At 65.9% G+C, this 24827-nt stretch overlaps 1 protein-coding gene across 3 annotated transcripts in view; it reads right to left on the reverse strand.

The window, feature by feature from the left end:
- Window positions 1-24827, reverse strand: part of LOC140398970 (host cell factor 1-like) — a 119884-nt gene that overhangs the window by 75716 nt on the left and 19341 nt on the right. For 2 of the 3 annotated variants that reach the window (XM_072487986.1, XM_072487985.1), the window contains exon 5: window positions 22643-22749. The exons of the other annotated variant lie outside the window; for it this stretch is intronic. In XM_072487986.1, coding sequence (XP_072344087.1) covers window positions 22643-22749 — 107 coding nt within the window. The remainder of the gene's footprint in view (window positions 1-22642; window positions 22750-24827) is intronic. 3 annotated transcript variants of the gene reach the window in all.

Below are 24827 nucleotides of genomic sequence, written 5' to 3' on the forward strand. Positions count from 1 at the left end.
TGAGAGTGCGAGGGAGGGGGATGTGAGCGCGAGGGAGGGGGATGAGAGCGCGAGGGAGGCGGATGAGAGCGCGAGGGAGGCGGATGAGAGCGCGAGGGAGGGGGATGAGAGCGCGAGGGAGGGGGATGAGAGCGCGAGGGAGGGGGATGAGAGGGCGAGGGAGGAGGATGAGAGGGTGAGGGAGGGGGATGAGAGCGCGAGGGAGGCGGATGAGAGCGCGAGGGAGGCGGATGAGAGCGCGAGGGAGGGGGATGAGAGCGCGAGGGAGGGGGATGAGAGCGTGAGGGAGGGGTATGAGAGCGCGAGGGAGGGGGATGAGAGCTCGAGGGAGTGGGATGAGAGCGCGAGGGAGAGGGATGAGAGTGCGAGGGAGGAGAGCGCGAGGGAGGAGGATGAGAGCGCGAGGGAGGGGGATGAGAGCTCGAGGGAGTGGGATGAGAGCGCGAGGGAGAGGGATGAGAGTGCGAGGGATGAGAGTGCGAGGGAGGGGGATGTTAGCGCGAGGGAGGGGGATGAGAGCGCGAGGGAGGGGGATGAGAGTGCGAGGGAGGAGGATGAGAATGCGAGGGATGGGGATGAGAGTGCGAGGGAGGAGAGCGCGAGGGAGGAGGATGAGAGCGCGAGGGAGGGGGATGAGAGCGCGTGGGAGGAGGATGAGAGCGCGAGGGAGGAGGATGAGAGTGCGAGGGAGGGGGATGAGAGCGCGTGGGAGGAGGATGAGAGCGCGAGGGAGGAGGATGAGAGTGCGAGGGAGGGGGATGAGAGCGCGAGGGAGGGGGGTGAGAGCGCGAGGGAGGGGGATGAGAGTGCGAGGGAGGGGGATGAGAGCGCGAGGGAGGGGGGTGAGAGTGCGAGGGAGGGGGATGAGAGCGCGAGGGAGGGGGATGAGAGTGCGAGGGAGGGGGATGAGAGTGCGAGGGAGGGGGATGAGAGTGCGAGGGAGGAGGATGAGAGCGCGAGGGAGGGGGATGAGAGCGCGAGGGAGGAGGATGAGAGCGCGAGGGAGGAGGATGAGAGCGCGAGGGAGGAGGATGAGAGCGCGAGGGAGGGGGATGAGAGCGCGAGGGAGGAGGATGAGAGCGCGAGGGAGGAGGATGAGAGTGCGAGGGAGGGGGATGAGAGTGCGAGGGAGGAGGATGAGAGTGCGAGGGAGGGGGATGAGAGTGCGAGGGAGGAGGATGAGAGTGCGAGGGAGGGGGATGAGAGTGCGAGGGAGGAGGATGAGAGTGCGAGGGAGGAGGATGAGAGTGCGAGGGAGGGGGATGAGAGTGCGAGGGAGGGGGATGAGAGTGCGAGGGAGGGGGATGAGAGTGCGAGGGAGGGGGATGAGAGTGCGAGGGAGGGGGATGAGAGTGCAAGCGAGGAGGATGAGAGTGCGAGGGAGGAGGATGAGAGTGCGAGGGAGGAGGATGAGAGCGCGAGGGAGGGGGATGAGAGCGCGAGGGAGGGGGATGAGAGCGCGAGGGAGGGGGATGAGAGCGCGAGGGAGGGGGATGAGAGCGCGAGGGAGGAGGATGAGAGCGCGAGGGAGGGGGATGAGAGCGCGAGGGAGGGGGAGGAGAGCGCGAGGGAGGGGGAGGAGAGCGCGAGGGAGGAGGATGAGAGCGCGAGGGAGGGGGATGAGAGCGCGAGGGAGGGGGATGAGAGCGCGAGGGAGGAGGATGAGAGCGCGAGGGAGGGGGATGAGAGCGCGAGGGAGGGGGATGAGAGCGCGAGGGAGGGGGATGAGAGCGCGAGGGAGGGGGATGAGAGCGCGAGGGAGGGGGATGAGAGCGCGAGGGAGGGGGATGAGAGCGCGAGGGAGGAGGATGAGAGCGCGAGGGAGGAGGATGAGAGTGCGAGGGAGGGGGATGAGAGCGCGAGGGTGGGGGATGAGAGCGCGAGGGAGGAGGATGAGAGCGCGAGGGAGGAGGATGAGAGCGCGAGGGAGGAGGATGAGAGCGCGAGGGAGGAGGATGAGAGCGCGAGGGAGGAGGATGAGAGCGCGAGGGAGGGGGATGAGAGCGCGAGGGAGGAGGATGAGTGTGCGAGGGAGGAGGGGGATGAGAGTGCGAGGGAGGAGGATGAGAGCGCGAGGGAGGAGGATGAGAGCGCGAGGGAGGGGGAGGAGAGCGCGAGGGAGGGGGAGGAGAGCGCGAGGGAGGAGGATGAGAGCGCGAGGGAGGGGGATGAGAGTGCGAGGGAGGGGGATGAGAGTGCGAGGGAGGGGGATGAGAGTGCGAGGGAGGAGGATGAGAGTGCGAGGGAGGGGGATTAGAGCGCGAGGGAGGAGGATGAGAGCGCGAGGGAGGAGGATGAGAGCGCGAGGGAGGAGGATGAGAGCGCGAGGGAGGAGGATGAGAGCGCGAGGGAGGAGGATGAGAGTGCGAGGGATGAGGATGAGAGCGCGAGGGAGGAGGATGAGAGCGCGAGGGAGGGGGAGGAGAGCGCGAGGGAGGGGGAGGAGAGCGCGAGGGAGGAGGATGAGAGCGCGAGGGAGGGGGATGAGAGCGCGAGGGAGGGGGATGAGAGTGCGAGGGAGGGGGATGAGAGTGCGAGGGAGGAGGATGAGAGCGCGAGGGAGGGGGATTAGAGCGCGAGGGAGGAGGATGAGAGCGCGAGGGAGGAGGATGAGAGCGCGAGGGAGGAGGATGAGAGTGCGAGGGAGGAGGATGAGAGCGCGAGGGAGGAGGATGAGAGTGCGAGGGATGAGGATGAGAGCGCGAGGAAGGGGGATGAGAGTGCGAGGGAGGGGGATGAGAGTGCGAGGGAGGGGGATGAGAGTGCGAGGGATGAGGATGAGAGCGCGAGGGAGGAGGATGAGAGCGCGAGGGAGGAGGATGAGAGTGCGAGGGAGGGGGATGAGAGCGCGAGGGAGGAGGATGAGAGCGCGAGGGATGAGGATGAGAGCGCGAGGGAGGAGGATGAGAGCGCGAGGGAGGGGGATGAGAGCGCGAGGGAGGGGGATGAGAGCGCGAGGGAGGGGGATGAGAGCGCGAGGGTGGGGGATGAGAGTGCGAGGGAGGGGGATGAGAGTGCGAGGGAGGAGGATGAGAGCGCGAGGGAGGGGGATTAGAGCGCGAGGGAGGAGAGCGCGAGAGAGGAGGATGAGAGTGCGAGGGAGGGGGATGAGAGCGCGAGGGAGGAGGATGAGAGCGCGAGGGAGGAGGATGAGAGTGCGAGGGAGGGGGATGAGAGCGCGAGGGAGGGGGATGAGAGTGCGAGGGAGGGGGATGAGAGCGCGAGGGAGGGGGATGAGAGCGCGAGGGTGGGGGATGAGAGTGCGAGGGAGGAGTATGAGAGTGCGAGGGAGGAGGATGAGAGCGCGAGGGAGGAGGATGAGAGCGCGAGGGAGGAGGATGAGAGCGCGAGGGAGGGGGATGAGAGCGCGAGGGAGGGGGATGAGAGCGCGAGGGAGGGGGATGAGAGTGCGAGGGAGGGGGATGAGATTGCGAGGGAGGAGGATGAGAGCGCGAGGGAGGGGGATGAGAGTGCGAGGGAGGGGAGCGCGAGGGAGGAGGATGAGAGCGCGAGGGAGGGGGATGAGAGTGCGAGGGAGGGGGAGGAGAGCGCGAGGGAGGAGGATGAGAGCGCGAGGGAGGGGAATGAGAGTGCGAGGGAGGAGAGCGCGAGGTAGGAGGATGAGAGCGCGAGGGAGGGGGATTAGAGCGCGAAGGAGGAGAGCGCGAGGGAGGGGGATGAGAGTGCGAGGGAGGAGGATGAGAGCGCGAGGGAGGGGGATGAGAGTGCGAGGGAGGGGGAGGAGAGCACGAGGGAGGAGGATGAGAGCGCGAGGGAGGGGGATGAGAGTGCGAGGGAGGAGAGCGCGAGGGAGGAGGATGAGAGCGCGAGGGAGGGGGATGAGAGTGCGAGGGAGGAGAGCGCGAGGGAGGAGGATGAGAGCGCGAGGGAGGGGGATGAGAGCGCGAGGGAGGGGGATGAGAGCGCGAGGGAGGGGGATGAGAGCGCAGGGAGGGGGATGAGAGTGCGAGGGAGGGGGATGAGAGAGCGAGGGAGGGGGATGAGAGAGCGAGGGAGGGGGATGAGAGCGCGAGGGAGGGGGATGAGAGCGCGAGGGAGGGGGATGAGAGTGCGAGGGAGGAGGATGAGAGAGCGAGGGAGGGGGATGAGAATGCGAGGGAGGAGGATGAGAGAGCGAGGGAGGGGGATGAGAGCGGGAGGGAGGGGGATGAGAGCGCGAGGGAGGGGGGATGAGAGTGCGAGGGGGGGGGGATGAGAGTGCGAGGGGGGGGGATGAGAGTGCGAGGGGGGGGGATGAGAGTGCGAGGGAGGAGGATGAGAGCGCGAGGGAGGAGGATGAGAATGCGAGGGAGGAGGATGAGAATGCGAGGGAGGAGGATGAGAGCGCGAGGGAGGGGGATGAGAATGCGAGGGAGGAGGATGAGAGAGCGAGGGAGGGGGATGAGAGTGCGATGGAGGGGGATGAGAGTGCGAGGGAGGGGGATGAGAGTGCGATGGAGGGGGATGAGAGTGCGAGGGAGGGGGAGGAGAGCGCGAGGGAGGAGGATGAGAGCGCGAGGGAGGGGGATGAGAGTGCGAGGGAGGAGAGCGCGAGGGAGGAGGATGAGAGCGCGAGGGAGGGGGATTAGAGCGCGAGGGAGGAGAGCGCGAGGGAGGGGGATGAGAGTGCGAGGGAGGAGGATGAGAGCGCGAGGGAGGGGGATGAGAGTGCGAGGGAGGGGGAGGAGAGCGCGAGGGAGGAGGATGAGAGCGCGAGGGAGGGGGATGAGAGCGCGAGGGAGGGGGATGAGAGTGCGAGGGAGGAGAGCGCGAGGGAGGAGGATGAGAGCGCGAGGGAGGGGGATGAGAGTGCGAGGGAGGAGAGCGCGAGGGAGGAGGATGAGCGCGCGAGGGAGGGGGAGGAGAGCGCGAGGGAGGAGAGCGCGAGGGAGGAGAGCGCGAGGGAGGAGAGCGCGAGGGAGGAGGATGAGAATGCGAGGGAGGAGGTTGAGAGAGCGAGGGAGGGGGATGAGAGCGCGAGGGAGGGGGATGAGAGTGCGAGGGAGGAGGATGAGAGAGCGAGGGAGGGGGATGAGAATGCGAGGGAGGAGGATGAGAGAGCGAGGGAGGGGGATGAGAGCGGGAGGAAGGGGGATGATAGCGCGAGGGAGGGGGATGAGAGTGCGAGGGAGGAGGATGAGAGTGCGAGGGAGGAGGATGAGAGTGCGAGGGAGGAGGATGAGAGCGCGAGGGAGGGGGATGAGAGCGCGAGGGAGGGGGATGAGAGCGCGAGGGAAGGGGATGAGAGCGCGAGGGAGGGGGATGAGAGTGCGAGGGAGGGGGATGAGAGTGCGAGGGAGGAGGATGAGAGTGCGAGGCAGGGGGATGAGAGTGCGAGGGAGGGGGATGAGAGCGCGAGAGAGGGGGATGAGAGCGCGAGAGAGGGGGATGAGAGTGCGAGGGAGGGGGATGAGAGTGCGAGGGAGGAGGATGAGAGCGCGAGGGAGGGGGATGAGAGCGCGAGGGAGGGGGATGAGAGCGCGAGGGAGGGGGCTGAGAGTGCGAGGGAGGAGGATGAGAGTGCGAGGGAGGGGGGTGAGAGTGCGAGGGAGGGGGTGAGAGTGCGAGGGAGGGGGATGAGAGCGCGAGGGAGGGGGATGAGAGTGCGAGGGAGGAGGTGAGAGCGCGAGGGAGGAGGATGAGAGAGCGAGGGAGGGGGATGAGAGTGCGAGGGAGGGGGATGAGAGTGCGAGGGAGGGGGATGAGAGTGCGAGGGAGGGGGATGAGAGTGCGAGGGAGGGGGATGAGAGTGCGAGGGAGGAGGATGAGAGTGCGAGGGAGGAGGATGAGAGCGCGAGGGAGGGGGATGAGAGTGCGAGGGAGGGGGATGAGAGCGCGAGGGAGAGGGATGAGAGAGCGAGGGAGGGGGATGAGAGCGCGAGGGAGAGGGATGAGAGCGCGAGGGAGGGGGATGAGAGCGCGAGGGAGGGGGATGAGAGTGCGAGGGAGGGGGATGTGAGCGCGAGGGAGGGGGATGAGAGCGCGAGGGAGGCGGATGAGAGCGCGAGGGAGGCGGATGAGAGCGCGAGGGAGGGGGATGAGAGCGCGAGGGAGGGGGATGAGAGCGCGAGGGAGGGGGATGAGAGGGCGAGGGAGGAGGATGAGAGGGTGAGGGAGGGGGATGAGAGCGCGAGGGAGGCGGATGAGAGCGCGAGGGAGGCGGATGAGAGCGCGAGGGAGGGGGATGAGAGCGCGAGGGAGGGGGATGAGAGCGTGAGGGAGGGGTATGAGAGCGCGAGGGAGGGGGATGAGAGCTCGAGGGAGTGGGATGAGAGCGCGAGGGAGAGGGATGAGAGTGCGAGGGAGGAGAGCGCGAGGGAGGAGGATGAGAGCGCGAGGGAGGGGGATGAGAGCTCGAGGGAGTGGGATGAGAGCGCGAGGGAGAGGGATGAGAGTGCGAGGGATGAGAGTGCGAGGGAGGGGGATGTTAGCGCGAGGGAGGGGGATGAGAGCGCGAGGGAGGGGGATGAGAGTGCGAGGGAGGAGGATGAGAATGCGAGGGATGGGGATGAGAGTGCGAGGGAGGAGAGCGCGAGGGAGGAGGATGAGAGCGCGAGGGAGGGGGATGAGAGCGCGTGGGAGGAGGATGAGAGCGCGAGGGAGGAGGATGAGAGTGCGAGGGAGGGGGATGAGAGCGCGTGGGAGGAGGATGAGAGCGCGAGGGAGGAGGATGAGAGTGCGAGGGAGGGGGATGAGAGCGCGAGGGAGGGGGGTGAGAGCGCGAGGGAGGGGGATGAGAGTGCGAGGGAGGGGGATGAGAGCGCGAGGGAGGGGGGTGAGAGTGCGAGGGAGGGGGATGAGAGCGCGAGGGAGGGGGATGAGAGTGCGAGGGAGGGGGATGAGAGTGCGAGGGAGGGGGATGAGAGTGCGAGGGAGGAGGATGAGAGCGCGAGGGAGGGGGATGAGAGCGCGAGGGAGGAGGATGAGAGCGCGAGGGAGGAGGATGAGAGTGCGAGGGAGGAGGATGAGAGTGCGAGGGAGGAGGATGAGAGTGCGGGGGAGGAGGATGAGAGTGCGGGGGAGGAGGATGCGAGTGCGAGGGAGGAGGATGAGAGTGCGAGGGAGGAGGATGAGAGTGCGAGGGAGGAGGATGAGAGTGCGAGGGAGGGGGATGAGAGTGCGAGGGAGGGGGAGGAGAGTGCGAGGGAGGGGGATGAGAGCGCGAGGGAGGGGGATGAGAGCGCGAGGGAGGGGGCTGAGAGTGCGAGGGAGGAGGATGAGAGTGCGAGGGAGGGGGGTGAGAGTGCGAGGGAGGGGGGTGAGAGTGCGAGGGAGGGGGATGAGAGCGCGAGGGAGGGGGATGAGAGTGCGAGGGAGGAGGTGAGAGCGCGAGGGAGGAGGATGAGAGTGCGAGGGAGGGGGATGAGAGTGCGAGGGAGGGGGATGAGAGTGCGAGGGAGGGGGATGAGAGTGCGAGGGAGGGGGATGAGAGCGCGAGGGAGGAGGATGAGAGCGCGAGGGAGGATGATGAGAGCGCGAGGGAGGGGGATGAGAGTGCGAGGGAGGGGGATGAGAGCGCGAGGGAGAGGGATGAGAGAGCGAGGGAGGGGGATGAGAGCGCGAGGGAGAGGGATGAGAGAGCGAGGGAGGGGGATGAGAGCGCGAGGGAGAGGGATGAGAGCGCGAGGGAGGGGGATGAGAGCGCGAGGGAGGGGGATGAGAGTGCGAGGGAGGGGGGTGTGAGCGCGAGGGAGGCGGATGAGAGCGCGAGGGAGGGGGATGAGAGCGCGAGGGAGGGGGATGAGAGCGCGAGGGAGGGGGATGAGAGTGCGAGGGAGGAGGATGAGAGGGCGAGGGAGGGGGATGAGAGCGCGAGGGAGGCGGATGAGAGCGCGAGGGAGGCGGATGAGAGCGCGAGGGAGGCGGATGAGAGCGCGAGGGAGGCGGATGAGAGCGCGAGGGAGGGGGATGAGAGCGCGAGGGAGGGGGATGAGAGCGCGAGGGAGGGGGATGAGAGCGCGAGGGAGGGGGATGAGAGCTCGAGGGAGTGGGATGAGAGCGCGAGGGAGAGGGATGAGAGTGCGAGGGAGGAGAGCGCGAGGGAGGAGGATGAGAGCGCGAGGGAGGGGGATGAGAGCTCGAGGGAGTGGGATGAGAGCGCGAGGGAGATGAGAGTGCGAGGGATGAGAGTGCGAGGGAGGGGGATGAGAGCGCGAGGGAGGGGGATGAGAGCGCGAGGGAGGGGGATGAGAGTGCGAGGGAGGAGGATGAGAATGCGAGGGATGGGGGTGAGAGCGCGAGGGAGGGGGGTGAGAGCGCGAGGGAGGGGGATGAGAGCGCGAGGGAGAGAGATGAGAGTGCGAGGGATGAGAGTGCGAGGGAGGGGGATGAGAGCGCGAGGGAGGGGGGTGAGAGTGCGAGGGAGGGGGATGAGAGCGCGAGGGAGGGGGGTGAGAGCGCGAGGGAGGGGGATGAGAGCGCGAGGGTGGGGGATGAGAGTGCGAGGGAGGGGGATGAGAACGCGAGGGAGGGGGATGAGAGCGCGAGGGAGGGGGATGAGAGCGCGAGGGAGGGGGATGAGAGCGCGAGGGAGGGGGATGAGAGCGCGAGGGAGAAGGATGAGAGTGCGAGGGAGGAGGATGAGAGTGCGAGGGAGGAGGATGAGAGTGCGGGGGAGGAGGATGAGAGTGCGGGGGAGGAGGATGAGAGTGCGAGGGAGGAGGATGAGAGTGCGAGGGAGGAGGATGAGAGTGCGAGGGAGGGGGATGAGAGTGCGAGGGAGGGGGATGAGAGCGCGAGGGAGGGGGATGAGAGCGCGAGGGAGGGGGGTGAGAGCGCGAGGGAGGGGGATGAGAGCGCGAGGGAGGGGGGTGAGAGTGCGAGGGAGGGGGATGAGAGCGCGAGGGAGGGGGATGAGAGCGCGAGGGAGGGGGATGAGAGCGCGAGGGAGGGGGATGAGAGCGCGAGGGAGGAGGATGAGAATGCGAGGGAGGGGGATGAGAGTGCGAGGGAGGAGGATGAGAACGCGAGGGAGGGGGTTGAGAGCGCGAGGGAGGGGGATGAGAGCGCGAGGGAGGGGGATGAGAGCGCGAGGGAGGGGGATGAGAGCGCGAGGGAGGGGGATGAGAGTGCGAGGGAGGAGGATGAGAGTGCGAGGGAGGGGGATGAGAGTGCGAGGGAGGAGGATGAGAGTGCGAGGGAGGAGGATGAGAGTGCGAGGGAGGAGGATGAGAGTGCGAGGGAGGAGGATGAGAGTGCGAGGGAGGAGGATGAGAGTGCGAGGGAGGGGGATGAGAGTGCGAGGGAGGGGGATGAGAGCGCGAGGGAGGGGGGTGAGAGCGCGAGGGAGGGGGGTGAGAGCGCGAGGGAGGGGGGTGAGAGCGCGAGGGAGGGGGGTGATAGCGCGAGGGAGGGGGGTGAGAGCGCGAGGGAGGGGGGTGAGAGCGCGAGGGAGGGGGTTGAGAGCGCGAGGGAGGGGGATGAGAGCGCGAGGGAGGGGGATGAGAGCGCGAGGGAGGGGGATGAGAGCGCGAGGGAGGGGGATGAGAGCGCGAGGGAGGGGGATGAGAGCGCGAGGGAGGGGGGTGAGAGCGCGAGGGAGGGGGATGAGAGCGCGAGGGTGGGGGATGAGAGCGCGAGGGAGGGGGATGAGAGTGCGAGGGAGGAGGATGAGAACGCGAGGGAGGGGGATGAGAGTGCGAGGGAGGGGGATGAGAGCGCGAGGGAGGGGGATGAGAGCGCGAGGGAGGGGGATGAGAGCGCGAGGGAGGTGGATGAGAGTGCGAGGGAGGAGGATGAGAGTGCGAGGGAGGAGGATGAGTGTGCGAGGGAGGAGGATGAGAGTGCGGGGGAGGAGGATGAGAGTGCGGGGGAGGAGGATGAGAGTGCGAGGGAGGAGGATGAGAGTGCGAGGGAGGAGGATGAGAGTGCGAGGGAGGAGGATGAGAGTGCGAGGGAGGGGGATGAGAGCGCGAGGGAGGGGGAGGAGAGCGCGAGTGAGGGGGAGGAGAGTGCGAGGGAGGGGGAGGAGAGTGCGAGGGAGGAGGATGAGAGCGCGAGGGAGGGGGATGAGAGTGCGAGGGACGGGGATGAGAGCGCGAGGGAGGGGGATGAGAGCGCGAGGGAGGGGGATGAGAGCGCGAGGGAGGGGGATGAGAGTGCGAGGGAGGGGGATGAGAGCGCGAGGGAGGAGGATGAGAGCGCGAGGGAGGGGGATGAGAGTGCGAGGGAGGGGAATGAGAGCGCGAGGGAGGGGGATGAGAGTGCGAGGGACGGGGATGAGAGCGCGAGGGAGGGGGATGAGAGTGCGAGGGAGGGGGATGAGAGCGCGAGGGAGGGGGATGAGAGTGCGAGGGACGGGGATGAGAGCGCGAGGGACGGGGATGAGAGCGCGAGGGACGGGGATGAGAGCGCGAGGGAGGAGGATGAGAGTGCGAGGGAGGGGGATGAGAGTGCGAGGGACGGGGATGAGAGTGCGAGGGAGGGGGATGAGAGCGCGAGGGAGGGGGATGAGAGCGCGAGGGAGGGGGATGAGAGCGCGAGGGACGGGGATGAGAGCGCGAGGGAGGGGGATGAGAGTGCGAGGGAGGAGGATGAGAGTGCGAGGGAGGGGGATGAGAGTGCGAGGGGGGGGGCTGAGAGTGCGAGGGAGGGGGATGAGAGTGCGAGGGAGGAGGATGAGAGTGCGAGGGAGGGGGATGAGAGTGCGAGGGAGGGGGATGAGAGCGCGAGGGAGGGGGATGAGAGCGCGAGGGAGGGGGATGAGAGTGCGAGGGAGGGGGATGAGAGCGCGAGGGAGGGGGATGAGAGTGCGAGGGAGGAGGATGAGAGCGCGAGGGAGGAGGATGAGAGCGCGAGGAAGGGGCATGAGAGCGCGAGGGAGGAGAGCGCAAGGGAGGAGGATGAGAGTGCGAGGGAGGGGGCTGAGTGTGTGAGGGAGGGGGAGGAGAGCGCGAGGGAGGAGGATGAGAGCGCGAGGGAGGAGGATGAGAGCGCGAGGGAGGGGGATGAGAGCGCGAGGGAGGAGGATGAGAGCGCGAGGGAGGGGGATGAGAGTGCGAGGGAGGAGGATGAGAGCGCGAGGGAGGAGGATGAGAGTGCGAGGGAGGGGGATGAGAGCGCGAGGGTGGGGGATGAGAGCGCGAGGGAGGGGGGAGGAGAGTGCGAGGGAGGGGGATGAGAGCGCGAGGGAGGAGGATGAGAGTGCGAGGGAGGAGGATGAGATCGCGAGGGAGGGGGATGAGAGAGCGAGGCAGGGGGATGAGAGCGCGAGGGAGGAGAGCGCGAGGGAGGAGGATGAGAGTGCGAGGGAGGGGGATGAGAGCGCGAGGGAGGAGAGCGCGAGGGAGGGGGATGAGAGTGCGAGGGAGCGGGATGAGAGTGCGAGGGAGGGGGATGAGAGCGCGAGGGAGTGGGATGAGAGCGCGAGGGAGTGGGATGAGAGCGCGAGGGAGGGGGATGAGAGCGCGAGGGAGGGGGATGAGAGCGCGAGGGAGGGGGATGAGAGCGCGAGGGAGGGGGATGAGAGCGCGAGGGAGGGGGATGAGAGCGCGAGGGAGGAGGATGAGAGCGCGAGGGAGGGGGATGAGAGCGCGAGGGAGGGGGATGAGAGCGCGAGGGAGGGGGATGAGAGCGCGAGGGAGGGGGATGAGAGCGCGAGGGAGGGGGATGAGAGCGCGAGGGAGGGGGATGAGAGCGCGAGGGAGGGGGATGAGAGCGCGAGGGAGGGGGATGAGAGCGCGAGGGAGGGGGATGAGAGCGCGAGGGAGGAGGATGAGAGCGCGAGGGAGGGGGAGGAGAGCGCGAGGGAGGGGGGAGGAGAGCGAGAGGGAGGGGGAGGAGAGCGCGAGGGAGGGGGAGGAGAGCGCGAGGGAGGGGGAGGAGAGCGCGAGGGAGGGGGAGGAGAGCGCGAGGGAGGGGGAGGAGAGCGCGAGGGAGGGGGAGGAGAGCGCGAGGGAGGGGGATGAGAGCGCGAGGGAGGGGGATGAGAGCGCGAGGGAGGGGGATGAGAGCGCGAGGGAGGAGGATGAGAGCGCGAGGGAGGGGGATGAGAGCGCGAGGGAGGGGGATGAGAGCGCGAGGGAGGGGGATGAGAGCGCGAGGGAGGGGGAGGAGAGCACGAGGGAGGGGGGAGGAGAGCGCGAGGGAGGGGGAGGAGAGCGCGAGGGAGGGGGAGGAGAGCGCGAGGGAGGGGGATGAGAGCGCGAGGGAGGGGGAGGAGAGCGCGAGGGAGGGGGAGGAGAGCGCGAGGGAGGGGAGGAGAGCGCGAGGGAGGGGGAGGAGAGCGCGAGGGAGGGGGAGGAGAGCGAGAGGGAGGGGAGGAGAGCGCGAGGGAGGGGGATGAGAGCGCGAGGGAGGGGGATGAGAGCGTGAGGGAGGAGGAGGATGAGAGGGCGAGGGAGGAGGATGAGAGTGCGAGGGAGGAGGATGAGAGTGCGAGGGAGGAGGATGAGAGTGCGAGGGAGGAGGATGAGAGTGCGAGGGAGGGGGATGAGAGTGCGAGGGAGGGCGATGAAAGTGCGAGGGAGGGGGATGAGAGCGCGAGGGAGGAGGATGAGAGCGCGAGGGAGGGGGATGAGAGCGCGAGGGAGGGGGATGAGAGCGCGAGGGAGGGGGATGAGAGCGCGAGGGAGGGGGATGAGAGCGCGAGGGAGGAGGATGAGAGCGCGAGGGAGGGGGATGAGAGTGCGAGGGACCGGGATGAGAGCGCGAGGGAGGGGGATGAGAGTGCGAGGGAGGAGGATGAGAGTGCGAGGGACGGGGATGAGAGTGCGAGGGAGGGGGATGAGAGTGCGAGGGAGGGGGATGAGAGTGCGAGGGACGGGGATGAGAGCGCGAAGGACGGGGATGAGAGTGCGAGGGAGGGGGATGAGAGTGCGAGGGAGGGGGATGAGAGTGCGAGGGAGGGGGATGAGAGTGCGAGGGAGGAGGATGAGAGTGCGAGGGAGGGGGATGAGAGTGCGTGGGAGGAGGATGAGAGTGCGAGGGAGGGGGATGAGAGTGCGAGGGAGGGGGATGAGAGCGCGAGGGAGGAGGATGAGAGTGCGAGGGTGGGGGATGAGAGTGCGAGGGAGGAGGATGAGAACGCGAGGGAGGGGGATGAGAGTGCGAGGGAAGCGGATGAGAGCGCGAGGGGGGGATGAGAGCGCGAGGGAGGAGGATGAGAGTGCGAGGGAGGGGGATGAGAGTGCGAGGGAGGGGGATGAGAGTGCGAGGGAGGAGGATGAGAGTGCGTGGGAGGAGGATGAGAACGCGAGGGAGGGGGATGAGAGTGCGAGGGAAGCGGATGAGAGCGCGAGGGGGGGATGAGAGCGCGAGGGAGGAGGATGAGAGTGCGAGGGAGGGGGATGAGAGTGCGAGGGAGGGGGATGAGAGTGCGAGGGAGGAGGATGAGAGTGCGAGGGAGGGGGATGAGAACGCGAGGGAGGAGGATGAGAGTGCGAGGGAGGAGGATGAGAGTGCGGGGAGGAGGACGAGAGTGCGAGGGAAGGGGATGAGAGTGCGAGGGACGGGGATGAGAGTGCGAGGGAGGAGGATGAGAGTGCGAGGGAGGGGGATGAGAGTGCGAGGGAGGAGGATGAGAGTGCGAGGGAGGGGGATGAGAGCGCGAGGGAGGGGGATGAGAGCGCGAGGGAGGGGGATGAGAGCGCGAGGGAGGGGGATGAGAACGCGAGGGAGGGGGATGAGAGTGCGAGGGAGGAGGATGAGAGTGCGAGGGAGGGGGATGAGAGCGCGAGGGAGGGGGATGAGAGCGCGAGGGAGGGGGATGAGAGCGCGAGGGAGGGGGATGAGAGTGCGAGGGAGGAGGATGAGAGTGCGAGGGAGGAGGATGAGAGTGCGAGGGAGGAGGATGAGAGCGCGAGGGAGGAGGATGAGAGCGCGAGGGAGGAGGATGAGAGCGCGAGGGAGGAGGATGAGAGTGCGAGGGAGGAGGATGAGAGTGCGAGGGAGGGGGATGAGAGCGCGAGGGAGGGGGATGAGAGCGCGAGGGAGGGGGATGAGAGCGCGAGGGAGGGGGATGAGAGCGCGAGGGAGGGGGATGAGAGCGCGAGGGAGGGGGAGGAGAGCGCGAGGGAGGGGGACGAGAGTGCGAGGGAGGGGGATGAGAGTGCGAGGGAGGGGGATGAGAGTGCGAGGGAGGAGGATGAGAGTGCGAGGGACGCGGATGAGAGGGCGAGGGAGGGGGATGAGAGCGCGAGGGAGGGGGATGAGAGCGCGAGGGAGGGGGATGAGAGCGCGAGGGAGGGGGATGAGAGCGCGAGGGAGGGGGATGAGAGCGCGAGGGAGGGGGATGAGAGCGCGAGGGAGGGGGATGAGAGTGCGAGGGAGGGGGATGAGAGTGCGAGGGAGGGGGATGAGAGTGCGAGGGAGGGGGATGAGAGTGCGAGGGAGGGGGATGAGAGTGCGAGGGAGGGTGATGAGAGTGCGAGGGAGGGGGGTGAGAGTGCGAGGGAGGGGGGTGAGAGCGCGAGGGAGGGGGATGAGAGCGCGAGGGAGGGGGATGAGAGTGCGAGGGAGGGGGATGAGAGTGCGAGGGAGGGGGATGAGAGAGCGAGGGAGGAGGATGAGAGTGCGAGGGAGGGGGATGAGAGTGCGAGGGAGGGGGAGGAGAGTGCGAGGGAGGGGGATGAGAGTGCGAGGGAGGGGGATGAGAGTGCGAGGGAGGGGGATGAGAGTGCGAGGGAGGAGGATGAGAGTGCGAGGGAGGGGGATGAGAGTGCGAGGGAGGGGGATGAGAGTGCGAGGGAGGGGGATGAGAGTGCGAGGGAGGGGGATGAGAGCGCGAGGGAGGGGGATGAGAGTGCGAGGGAGGAGGATGAGAACGCGAGGGAGGGGGATGAGAGTGCGAGGGAAGCGGATGAGAGTGCGAGGGGGGGATGAGAGCGCGAGGGAGGAGGATGAGAGTGCGAGGGAGGAGGATGAGAGTGCGAGGGAGGGGGATGAGAGCGCGAGGGAGGGGGATGAGAGCGCGAGGGAGGGGGATGAGAGTGGGAGGGAAGCGGATGAGAGCGCGAGGGAGGGGGATGAGAGCGCGAGGGAGGAGGATGAGAGCGCGAGGGAGGGGGATGAGAGTGCGAGGGAAGCGGATGAGAGCGCGAGGGAGGGGGATCAGAGCGCGAGGGAGGAGGATGAGAGCGCGAGGGAGGAGGATGAGAGCGCGAGGGAGGAGGATGAGAGCGCGAGGGAGGGGGATGAGAGCGCGAGGGAGGGGGATGAGAGTGCGAGGGAGGAGGATGAGAGCGCGAGGGAGGAGGATGAGAGCGCGAGGGAGGGGGATGAGAGCGCGAGGGAGGGGGATGAGAGCGCGAGGGAGGGGGATGAGAGTGCGAGGGAGGGGGATGAGAGTGCGAGGGAGGGGGATGAGAGCGCGAGGGAGGAGGATGAGAGTGCGAGGGAGGGGGATGAGAGTGCGAGGGAGGGGGATGAGAGTGCGAGGGAGGGGGATGAGAGTGCGAGGGAGGGGGATGAGAGTGCGAGGGACGGGGATGAGAGTGCGAGGGAGGGGGATGAGAACGCGAGGGAGGGGGATGAGAGAGCGAGGGACGGGGATGAGAGTGCGAGGGTAGCGGATGAGAGTGCGAGGGAGGAGGATGAGAGTGCGAGGGAAGCGGATGAGTGTGCGAGGGAGGGGGATGAGAGTGCGAGGGAGGAGGATGAGAGTGCGAGGGAGGAGGATGAGAGTGCGAGGGAGGGGGATGAGAGTGCGAGGGAGGGGGATGAGAACGCGAGGGAGGGGGATGAGAGTGCGAGGGAGGGGGATGAGAGTGCGAGGGAGGAGGATGAGAGTGCGAGGGAGGGGGATGAGAGTGCGAGGGACGGGGATGAGAGTGCGAGGGAGGGGGATGAGAACGCGAGGGAGGGGGATGAGAACGCGAGGGAGGGGGATGAGAGTGCGAGGGAGGGGGATGAGAGTGCGAGGGAGGGGGATGAGAGTGCGAGGGAGGGGGATGAGAGAGCGAGGGAGGAGGATGAGAGCGCGAGGGAGGAGGATGAGAGTGCGAGGGAGGAGGATGAGAGTGCGAGGGAGGGGGATGAGAGCGCGAGGGAGGGGGATGAGAGTGCGAGGGAGGAGGATGAGAGTGCGAGGGAGGGGGATGAGAGTGCGAGGGAGGGGGATGAGAGCGCGAGGGAGGGGGATGAGAGCGCGAGGGAGGGGGATGAGAGTGCGAGGGAGGAGGATGAGAGTGCGAGGGAGGAGGATGAGAGTGCGAGGGAGGAGGATGAGTGCGCGAGGGAGGGGGATGAGAGCGCGAGGGAGGAGGATGAGAGTGCGAGGGAGGGGGATGAGTGCGCGAGGGAGGGGGATGAGAGTGCGAGGGAGGGGGATGAGAGTGCGAGGGAGGAGTATGAGAGTGCGAGGGACGGGGATGAGAGTGCGAGGGAGGGGGATGAGAACGCGAGGGAGGGGGATGAGAGAGCGAGGGAGGAGGATGAGAGAGCGAGGGAGGAGGATGAGAGTGCGAGGGAGGGGGATGAGAGTGCGAGGGAGGAGGATGAGAGTGCGAGGGAGGAGGATGAGAGTGCGAGGGAGGGGGATGAGCGTGCGAGGGACGGGGATGAGAGTGCGAGGGTAGCGGATGAGAGTGCGAGGGAGGAGGATGAGAGTGCGAGGGAAGCGGATGAGTGTGCGAGGGAGGGGGATGAGAGTGCGAGGGAGGAGGATGAGAGTGCGAGGGAGGAGGATGAGAGTGCGAGGGAGGGGGATGAGAACTCGAGGGAGGGGGATGAGAGTGCGAGGGAGGAGGATGAGAGTGCGAGGGAGGGGGATGAGAGTGCGAGGGACGGGGATGAGAGTGCGAGGGACGGGGATGAGAGTGCGAGGGAGGGGGATGAGAACGCGAGGGAGGGGGATGAGAGCGCGAGGGAGGGGGATGAGAGCGCGAGGGAGGGGGATGAGAGCGCGAGGGAGGGGGATGAGAGCGCGAGGGAGGGGGATGAGAGCGCGAGGGAGGAGGATGAGAGCGCGAGGGAGGGGGATGAGAGCGCGAGGGAGGGGGATGAGAGCGCGAGGGAGGGGGATGAGAGCGCGAGGGAGGGGGATGAGAGCGCGAGGGAGAGGGATGAGAGTGCGAGGGAGGGGGATGAGAGAGCGAGGGAGGGGGATGAGAGCGCGAGGGAGGGGGATGAGAGCGCGAGGGAGGGGGATGAGAGTGCGAGGGAGGGGGATGAGAGCGCGAGGGAGGGGGATGAGAGCGCGAGGGAGGGGGATGAGAGCGCGAGGGAGGGGGACGAGAGCGCGAGGGAGGGGGATGAGAGAGCGAGGGAGGGGGATGAGAGCGCGAGGGAGGGGGACGAGAGCGCGAGGGAGGGGGATGAGAGCGCGAGGGAGGGGGATGAGAGCGCGAGGGAGGGGGATGAGAGCGCGAGGGAGGGGGATGAGAGCGCGAGGGAGGGGGATGAGAGCGCGAGGGAGGGGGATGAGAGCGCGAGGGAGGGGGATGAGAGCGCGAGGGAGGGGGATGAGAGTGCGAGGGAGGGGGATGAGAGTGCGAGGGAGGGGGATGAGAGCGCGAGGGAGGAGGATGAGAGCGCGAGGGAGGAGGATGAGAGCACGAGGGAGGAGGATGAGAGTGCGAGGGAGGGGGATGAGAGCGCGAGGGAGGAGGATGAGAGTGCGAGGGAGGGGGATGAGAGCGCGAGGGAGGGGGATTAGAGTGCGAGGGAGGGGGATGAGAGCGCGAGGGAGGGAGAGGAGAGTGCGAGGGAGGGGGATGAGAGCGCGAGGGAAGAGGATGAGAGCGCGAGGGAGGAGGATGAGAGTGCGAGGGAGGAGGATGAGAGTGCGAGGGAGGGGGATGAGAGTGCGAGGGAGGGGGATGAGAGTGCGAGGGAGGGGGATGAGAGTGCGAGGGAGGAGGATGAGAGTGCGAGGGAGGAGGATGAGAGTGCGAGGGAGGAGGATGAGAGTGCGAGGGAGGGGGATGAGAGTGCGAGGGAGGAGGATGAGAGTGCGAGGGAGGGGGATGAGAGTGCGAGGGAGGGGGATGAGAGTGCGAGGGAGGAGGATGAGAGCGCGAGGGAGGAGGATGAGAATGCGAGGGAGGGGGATGAGAGCGCGAGGGAGGAGGATGAGAGTGCGAGGGAGGGGGATGAGAGCGCGAGGGAAGAGGATGAGAACGCGAGGGAGGGGGAGGAGAGTGCGAGGGAGGGGGAGGAGAGTGCGAGGGAGGGAGAGGAGAGTGCGAGGGAGGAGGATGAGAGTGCGAGGGAGGGAGATGAGAGTGCGAGGGAGGAGGATGAGAGCGCGAGGGAGGAGGATGAGAGCACGAGGGAGGAGGATGAGAACGCGAGGGAGGGGGAGGAGAGTGCGAGGGAGGAGGATGAGAACGCGAGGGAGGGGGAGGAGAGTGCGAGGGAGGGGGATGAGAGTGCGAGGGAGGGGGATGAGAGTGCGAGGGAGGAGGATGAGAGCGCGAGGGAGGAGGATGAGAGCACGAGGGAGGAGGATGAGAGTGCGAGGGAGGGGGATGAGAGCGCGAGGGAGGAGGATGAGAGCGCGAGGGAAGAGGATGAGAGTGCGAGGGAGGGGGATGAGAGTGCGAGGGAAGAGGATGAGAACGCGAGGGAGGGGGAGGAGAGTGCGAGGGAGGGGGATGAGAGTGCGAGGGAGGGGGATGAGAGTGCGAGGGAGGGGGATGAGAGCGCGAGGGAGGGGGATGAGAGTGCGAGGGAAGAGGATGAGAGTGCGAGGGAGGGGGATGAGAGTGCGAGGGAGGAGGATGAGAGCGCGAGGGAGGAGGATGAGAGCGCGAGGGAGGGGGATGAGAGCGCGAGGGAGGGGGATGAGAGCGCGAGGGAGGGGGATGAGAGCGCGAGGGAGGAGGATGAGAGCGCGAGGGAGGAGGATGAGAGTGCGAGGGAGGGGGATGAGAGCGCGAGGGAGGAGGATGAGAGTGCGAGGGAGGGGGATGAGAGCGCGAGGGAGGGGGATGAGAGTGCGAGGGAGGGGGATGAGAGCGCGAGGGAGGGAGAGGAGAGTGCGAGGGAGGGGGATGAGAGCGCGAGGGAAGAGGATGAGAGCGCGAGGGAGGAGGATGAGAGTGCGAGGGAGGAGGATGAGAGTGCGAGGGAGGGGGATGAGAGTGCGAGGGAGGGGGATGAGAGTGCGAGGGAGGGGGATGAGAGTGCGAGGGAGGAGGATGAGAGTGCGAGGGAGGAGGATGAGAGTGCGAGGGAGGAGGATGAGAGTGCGAGGGAGGGGGATGAGAGTGCGAGGGAGGAGGATGAGAGTGCGAGGGAGGGGGATGAGAGTGCGAGGGAGGGGGATGAGAGTGCGAGGGAGGAGGATGAGAGCACGAGGGAGGAGGATGAGAATGCGAGGGAGGGGGATGAGAGCGCGAGGGAGGAGGATGAGAGTGCGAGGGAGGGGGATGAGAGCGCGAGGGAAGAGGATGAGAACGCGAGGGAGGGGGAGGAGAGTGCGAGGGAGGGGGAGGAGAGTGCGAGGGAGGGAGAGGAGAGTGCGAGGGAGGAGGATGAGAGTGCGAGGGAGGGAGATGAGAGTGCGAGGGAGGAGGATGAGAGCGCGAGGGAGGAGGATGAGAGCACGAGGGAGGAGGATGAGAACGCGAGGGAGGGGGAGGAGAGTGCGAGGGAGGAGGATGAGAACGCGAGGGAGGGGGAGGAGAGTGCGAGGGAGGGGGATGAGAGTGCGAGGGAGGGGGATGAGAGTGCGAGGGAGGAGGATGAGAGCGCGAGGGAGGAGGATGAGAGCACGAGGGAGGAGGATGAGAGTGCGAGGGAGGGGGATGAGAGTGCGAGGGAAGAGGATGAGAACGCGAGGGAGGGGGAGGAGAGTGCGAGGGAGGGGGATGAGAGTGCGAGGGAGGGGGATGAGAGTGCGAGGGAGGGGGATGAGAGCGCGAGGGAGGGGGATGAGAGTGCGAGGGAAGAGGATGAGAGTGCGAGGGAGGGGGATGAGAGTGCGAGGGAGGAGGATGAGAGCGCGAGGGAGGAGGATGAGAGCGCGAGGGAGGGGGATGAGAGCGCGAGGGAGGGGGATGAGAGCGCGAGGGAGGGGGATGAGAGCGCGAGGGACGGGGATGAGAGTGCGAGCGACGGGGATGAGAGTGCGAGGGGGGAGGATGAGAGTGTGAGGGAGGGGGATGAGAGTGCGAGGGAGGAGGATGAGAGCGCGAGGGAGGAGGATGAGAGCGCGAGGGAGGGGGATGAGAGTGCGAGGGGGGGGGATGAGAGTGCGAGGGAGGGGGATGAGAGTGCGAGGGAGGGGGATGAGAGTGCGAGGGAGGAGGATGAGAGTGCGAGGGAGGAGGATGAGAGTGCGAGGGAGGGGGATGAGAGCGCGAGGGACGGGGGTGAGAGTGCGAGGGACGGGGGTGAGAGTGCGAGGGAGGGGGATGAGAGCGCGAGGGAGGGGGATGAGAGTGAGAGGGAGGGGGATGAGAGCACGAGGGAGGGGGATGAGAGTGCGAGGGGGGGAGAGGAGTGTGCGAGGGAGGGGGATGAGAGTGCGAGGGAGGAGGATGAGAGTGCGAGGGGGGGGGGATGAGAGTGCGAGGGGGGGGGATGAGAGTGCGAGGGAGGGGGATGAGAGTGCGAGGGAGGGGGATGAGAGTGCGAGGGAGGGGGATGAGAGTGCGAGGGAGGGGGATGAGAGCGCGAGGGAGGGGGATGAGAGCGCGAGGGAGGAGGATGAGAGTGCGAGGGGGGGGATGAGAGTGCGAGGGAGGGGGATGAGAGTGCGAGGGAGGGGGATGAGAGCGCGAGGGAGGGGGATGAGAGTGCGAGGGACGGGGATGAGAGTGCAAGGGACGGGGATGAGAGTGCGAGGGAGGGGGATGAGAGCGCGAGGGAGGGGGATGAGAGCGCGAGGGAGGGGGATGAGAGCGCGAGGGAGGAGGATGAGAGCGCGAGGGGGGGGATGAGAGTGCGAGGGGGGGGGATGAGAGTGCGAGGGAGGGGATGAGAACGCGAGGGAGGGGGATGAGAGCGCGAGGGAGGGGGATGAGAGCGCGAGGGAGGGGGATGAGAACGCGAGGGAGGGGGATGAGAACGCGAGGGAGGGGGATGAGAGAGCGAGGGAGGGGGATGAGAGCGCGAGGGAGGGGGATGAGAGCGCGAGGGAGGGGGATGAGAGCGCGAGGGAGGGGGATGAGAGCGCGAGGGAGGAGGATGAGAGTGCGAGGGAGGAGGATGCGAGTGCGAGGGGGGGGATGAGAGTGCGAGGGAGGGGGATGAGAGTGCGAGGGAGGGGGATGAGAGTGCGAGGGAGGGGGATGATAGTGCGAGGGACGGGGATGAGAGCGCGAGGGAGGGGGATGAGAGCGCGAGGGAGGGGGATGAGAGTGCGAGGGAGGGGGATGAGAGCGCGAGGGAGGGGGATGAGAGCGCGAGGGAGGAGGATGAGAGTGCGAGGGGGGGGATGAGAGTGCGAGGGAGGAGGATGAGAGTGCGAGGGGGTGGATGAGAGTGCGAGGGAGGAGGATGAGAGTGCGAGGGAGGAGGATGAGAGTGCGAGGGGGGGATGAGAGTGCGAGGGGGGGATGAGAGCGCGAGGGAGGGGGATGAGAGTGCGAGGGACGGGGATGAGAGCGCGAGGGAGGGGGATGAGAGCGCGAGGGAGGGGGATGAGAGTGCGAGGGAGGGGGATGAGAGTGCGAGGGAGGGGGATGAGAGCGCGAGGGAGGGGGATGAGAGCGCGAGGGAGGAGGATGAGAGTGCGAGGGGGGGGGATGAGAGTGCGAGGGAGGAGGATGAGAGTGCGAGGGGGTGGATGAGAGTGCGAGGCAGGGGGATGAGAGCGCGAGGGAGGGGGATGAGAGTGCGAGGGAGGGGGATGAGAGCGCGAGGGAGGGGGATGAGAGCGCGAGGGAGGGGGCTGAGAGTGCGAGGGAGGAGGAGGATGAGAGTGCGAGGGAGGAGGATGAGAGTGCGAGGGAGGAGGAGGATGAGAGTGCGAGGGAGGGGGATGAGAGTGCGAGGGTGGGGGATGAGAGCGCGAGGGAGGGGGATGAGAGTGCGAGGGAGGGGGATGAGAGCGCGAGGGAGGGGGAATGAGAGTGCGAGGGAGGGGGATGAGAGTGCGAGGGAGGGGGATGAGAGTGCGATGGAGGAGGATGAGAGCGCGAGGGAGGGGGATGAGAGTGCGAGGGGGAGGGGGATGAGAGTGCGAAGGAGGGGGATGAGAGTGCGAGGGAGGGGGATGAGAGCGCGAGGGGGAGGGGGATGAGAGTGCGAGGGAGGAGGATGAGAGTGCGAGGGGGAGGGGGATGAGAGCGCGAGGGAGGGGGATGAGAGTGCGAGGGAGGGGGATGAGAGCGCGAGGGAGCGGGATGAGAGCGCGAGGGAGGGGAATGAGTGCGAGGGAGGGGGATGAGAGTGCGAATGAGGGGGATGAGAGTGCGAGGGGGAGGGGGATGAGAGTGCGAGGGGGAGGGGGATGAGAGTGCGAGGGGGAGGGGGATGAGAGTGCGAGGGGGAGGGGGATGAGAGTGCGAGGGGGAGGGGGATGAGAGTGCGAGGGGGAGGGGGATGAGAGTGCGAGGGGGAGGGGGATGAGAGTGCGAGGGGGAGGGGGAAGAGAGTGCGAGGGGGAGGGGGATGAGAGTGCGAGGGAGGGGGATGAGAGTGCGAGGGAGGGGGATGAGAGCGCGAGGGAGCGGGATGAGCGCGCGAGGGAGGGGGATGAGTGCGAGGGAGGGGGAGGAGAGGGCGAGGGAGGAGAGCGCGAGGGAGTACGTACCTAGATTGAGGCAGGCCAGCGTGTTGGTACACTTCCATTCCTTCTCGTGCATCGCGACCTTCACGTCATCCACAACTAAAGGGACCCAGCCTCCAAACACGTACATTCTGGGAGTGAGGAAAGAGACGGTCTGATTTTAAACCACACAAACTGACCCTTCGGCCCATCCTGTTTGTACCGGAGAAAAGGTGTCACCCCCACCATACCCCATATTGACACGATTCACCTCACTTTAATGGGTTAACCTGTTAACTTGCCCGCTTGGTTAAGGGGGTATAAATCGGAGACAATAGCGAGTCAGTTCGTTAAGTGATGGGCTGTGCAGGGGCTGAGGTTTCCTTGAAAGTTTTTTTTTGCACTGCCCCTTTCAGGGGCTGCCAATTTGACAACAGAATTAGAATTTACAATTTCCAAGTGCAGAAAGAGGCCATTCGCCCCATCAAGTCTACACCGGCCTCTGAAAGAGCACCCTACCTAAACCCACACCTCCAACCTAACCCTAACCCAGCAACCCCAGCTAACGTTTGGACACTGCAGGGCAATTGATCACGCCCAATCCTCCTAACCTGCACATCTTTGGACTGTGGGAGGAAAGCGGAGCACCCGGAAGAAACCCACGTAGACACGGGGAGAACGAGCAGACTCCGCACAGACAGTGACCCAGTGGGGAATCGAACCTGGGACCCTGGAGCTGTGAAGCAACAGTGCTAACTGCTGTGCTGCCCTTCATTTATTTACCTCTAGGGCTTCAAAGAGTAGAAATCGCGGATAGCTGAGAAACTGGGTGGGCGAGGAGAGCCATGGGACTGCACACGTTAATCAACTTCTGCAGCTACCAATATAGACAGGTAACAACTAATGATATCACAGCACTTACTACTGACATCAGATCAGCAATGAATTTAAAGAGGCTACATAATAATAACTGTGGTGATGTGCATCACTGTAAATACACCACACCCAGATAGACACTAGAGGGAGCACCAGAGACATGACACACAAACAGTCAACCAATAGGTCAGTAAGATAGGACACGACCAATGGGCAGTCAAGACACACACAGAGGTGACACTACCACAGGAGGGCATTACACTAACCCATATCAAAGGACACAGCACACATGCTCAGTCTCTTTCCAGTGGAGACACTCAGCGAGTACAGACACAGGGTTGATTGAACATCACTCCTACCACTTGGATTGTAGCAGACTGGGTCGTCAGTCTGAGTAGCTATATCAGGATTAACAGAAGAGTCGAATCCAAGCAGGAGAATTGTCTGAACCTTCCTTTGTCAGAGTGCACATCAAGGAAGCAGCTTATGCTACGTCGAGAGCATAACAATACTCTAACATGTGAGAACTAAAACCATCAGGAAAATAGGTGGGGCGTGGACAACTCTCTGGCAATGTGGAAGACAAGGCTGTTCTGATCCAGAGAGCCCATTGGTAAAATATAAAACAAGTCAATCTTAACTCAGTCTAACGTTTACTTGCAGAGTGAAAAGTTACAAGCATGCACCTCCTAACTCGATTGCCCTTGGTTTCAGCCTTGCTCCCTCTTTCTTGCTCTCAAGTTAATGCCCCAAGTCCACACATAATTAAATGAATTTGGCATGCAAGTGACACAGAGGCTGGGAATGCCAACCCGTCACCATCGAAGAACAAGGGGGTGGCAGGAGGGGCGGTGGGAGGTCAACGAGCCACAAAGAGGGGCAAGGCGATTAAATAAAAACGGAAAAAGGCAGCCCTTCGAGCCTGCTCTGTCATTCCTCATGATCATGGCTGACCATCCAACTCAATAGCCTTATCGTGCCTTCTCCCCCAACAGCCGCCTCCCCCCACCATGGCCTTTGATCCCCATCGCCCCAAGTGGGATATCTAACTGCTACTCAAAACCATACCATGTTCTGACCTCAACTACTTCCTGTGGTAGCGAATTCCACAGGCCAACCACTCTCTGGGGAAGAAATTTCTCCTCATCGCTGGGTTCTTTCCTCACATTCCTCGAACCGCAAATCAGTGAGGGACAACCTGAGCTGGTGAATGGGCAGCACGAGTGGCCGTCCTTCACCTCAGTGGGCTGCAAGTCTGAAAATCGGGCTTGTTCACTAACCCTGACCCCCACGATTAAGATAAAATATATTTAATAGACCCCGCAAATTTCATAACCAGTAATAGAAACTGGTT

This window comes from Scyliorhinus torazame, chromosome 22, assembly GCF_047496885.1.
Source record: "Scyliorhinus torazame isolate Kashiwa2021f chromosome 22, sScyTor2.1, whole genome shotgun sequence".
NCBI lineage: Eukaryota > Metazoa > Chordata > Chondrichthyes > Carcharhiniformes > Scyliorhinidae > Scyliorhinus > Scyliorhinus torazame.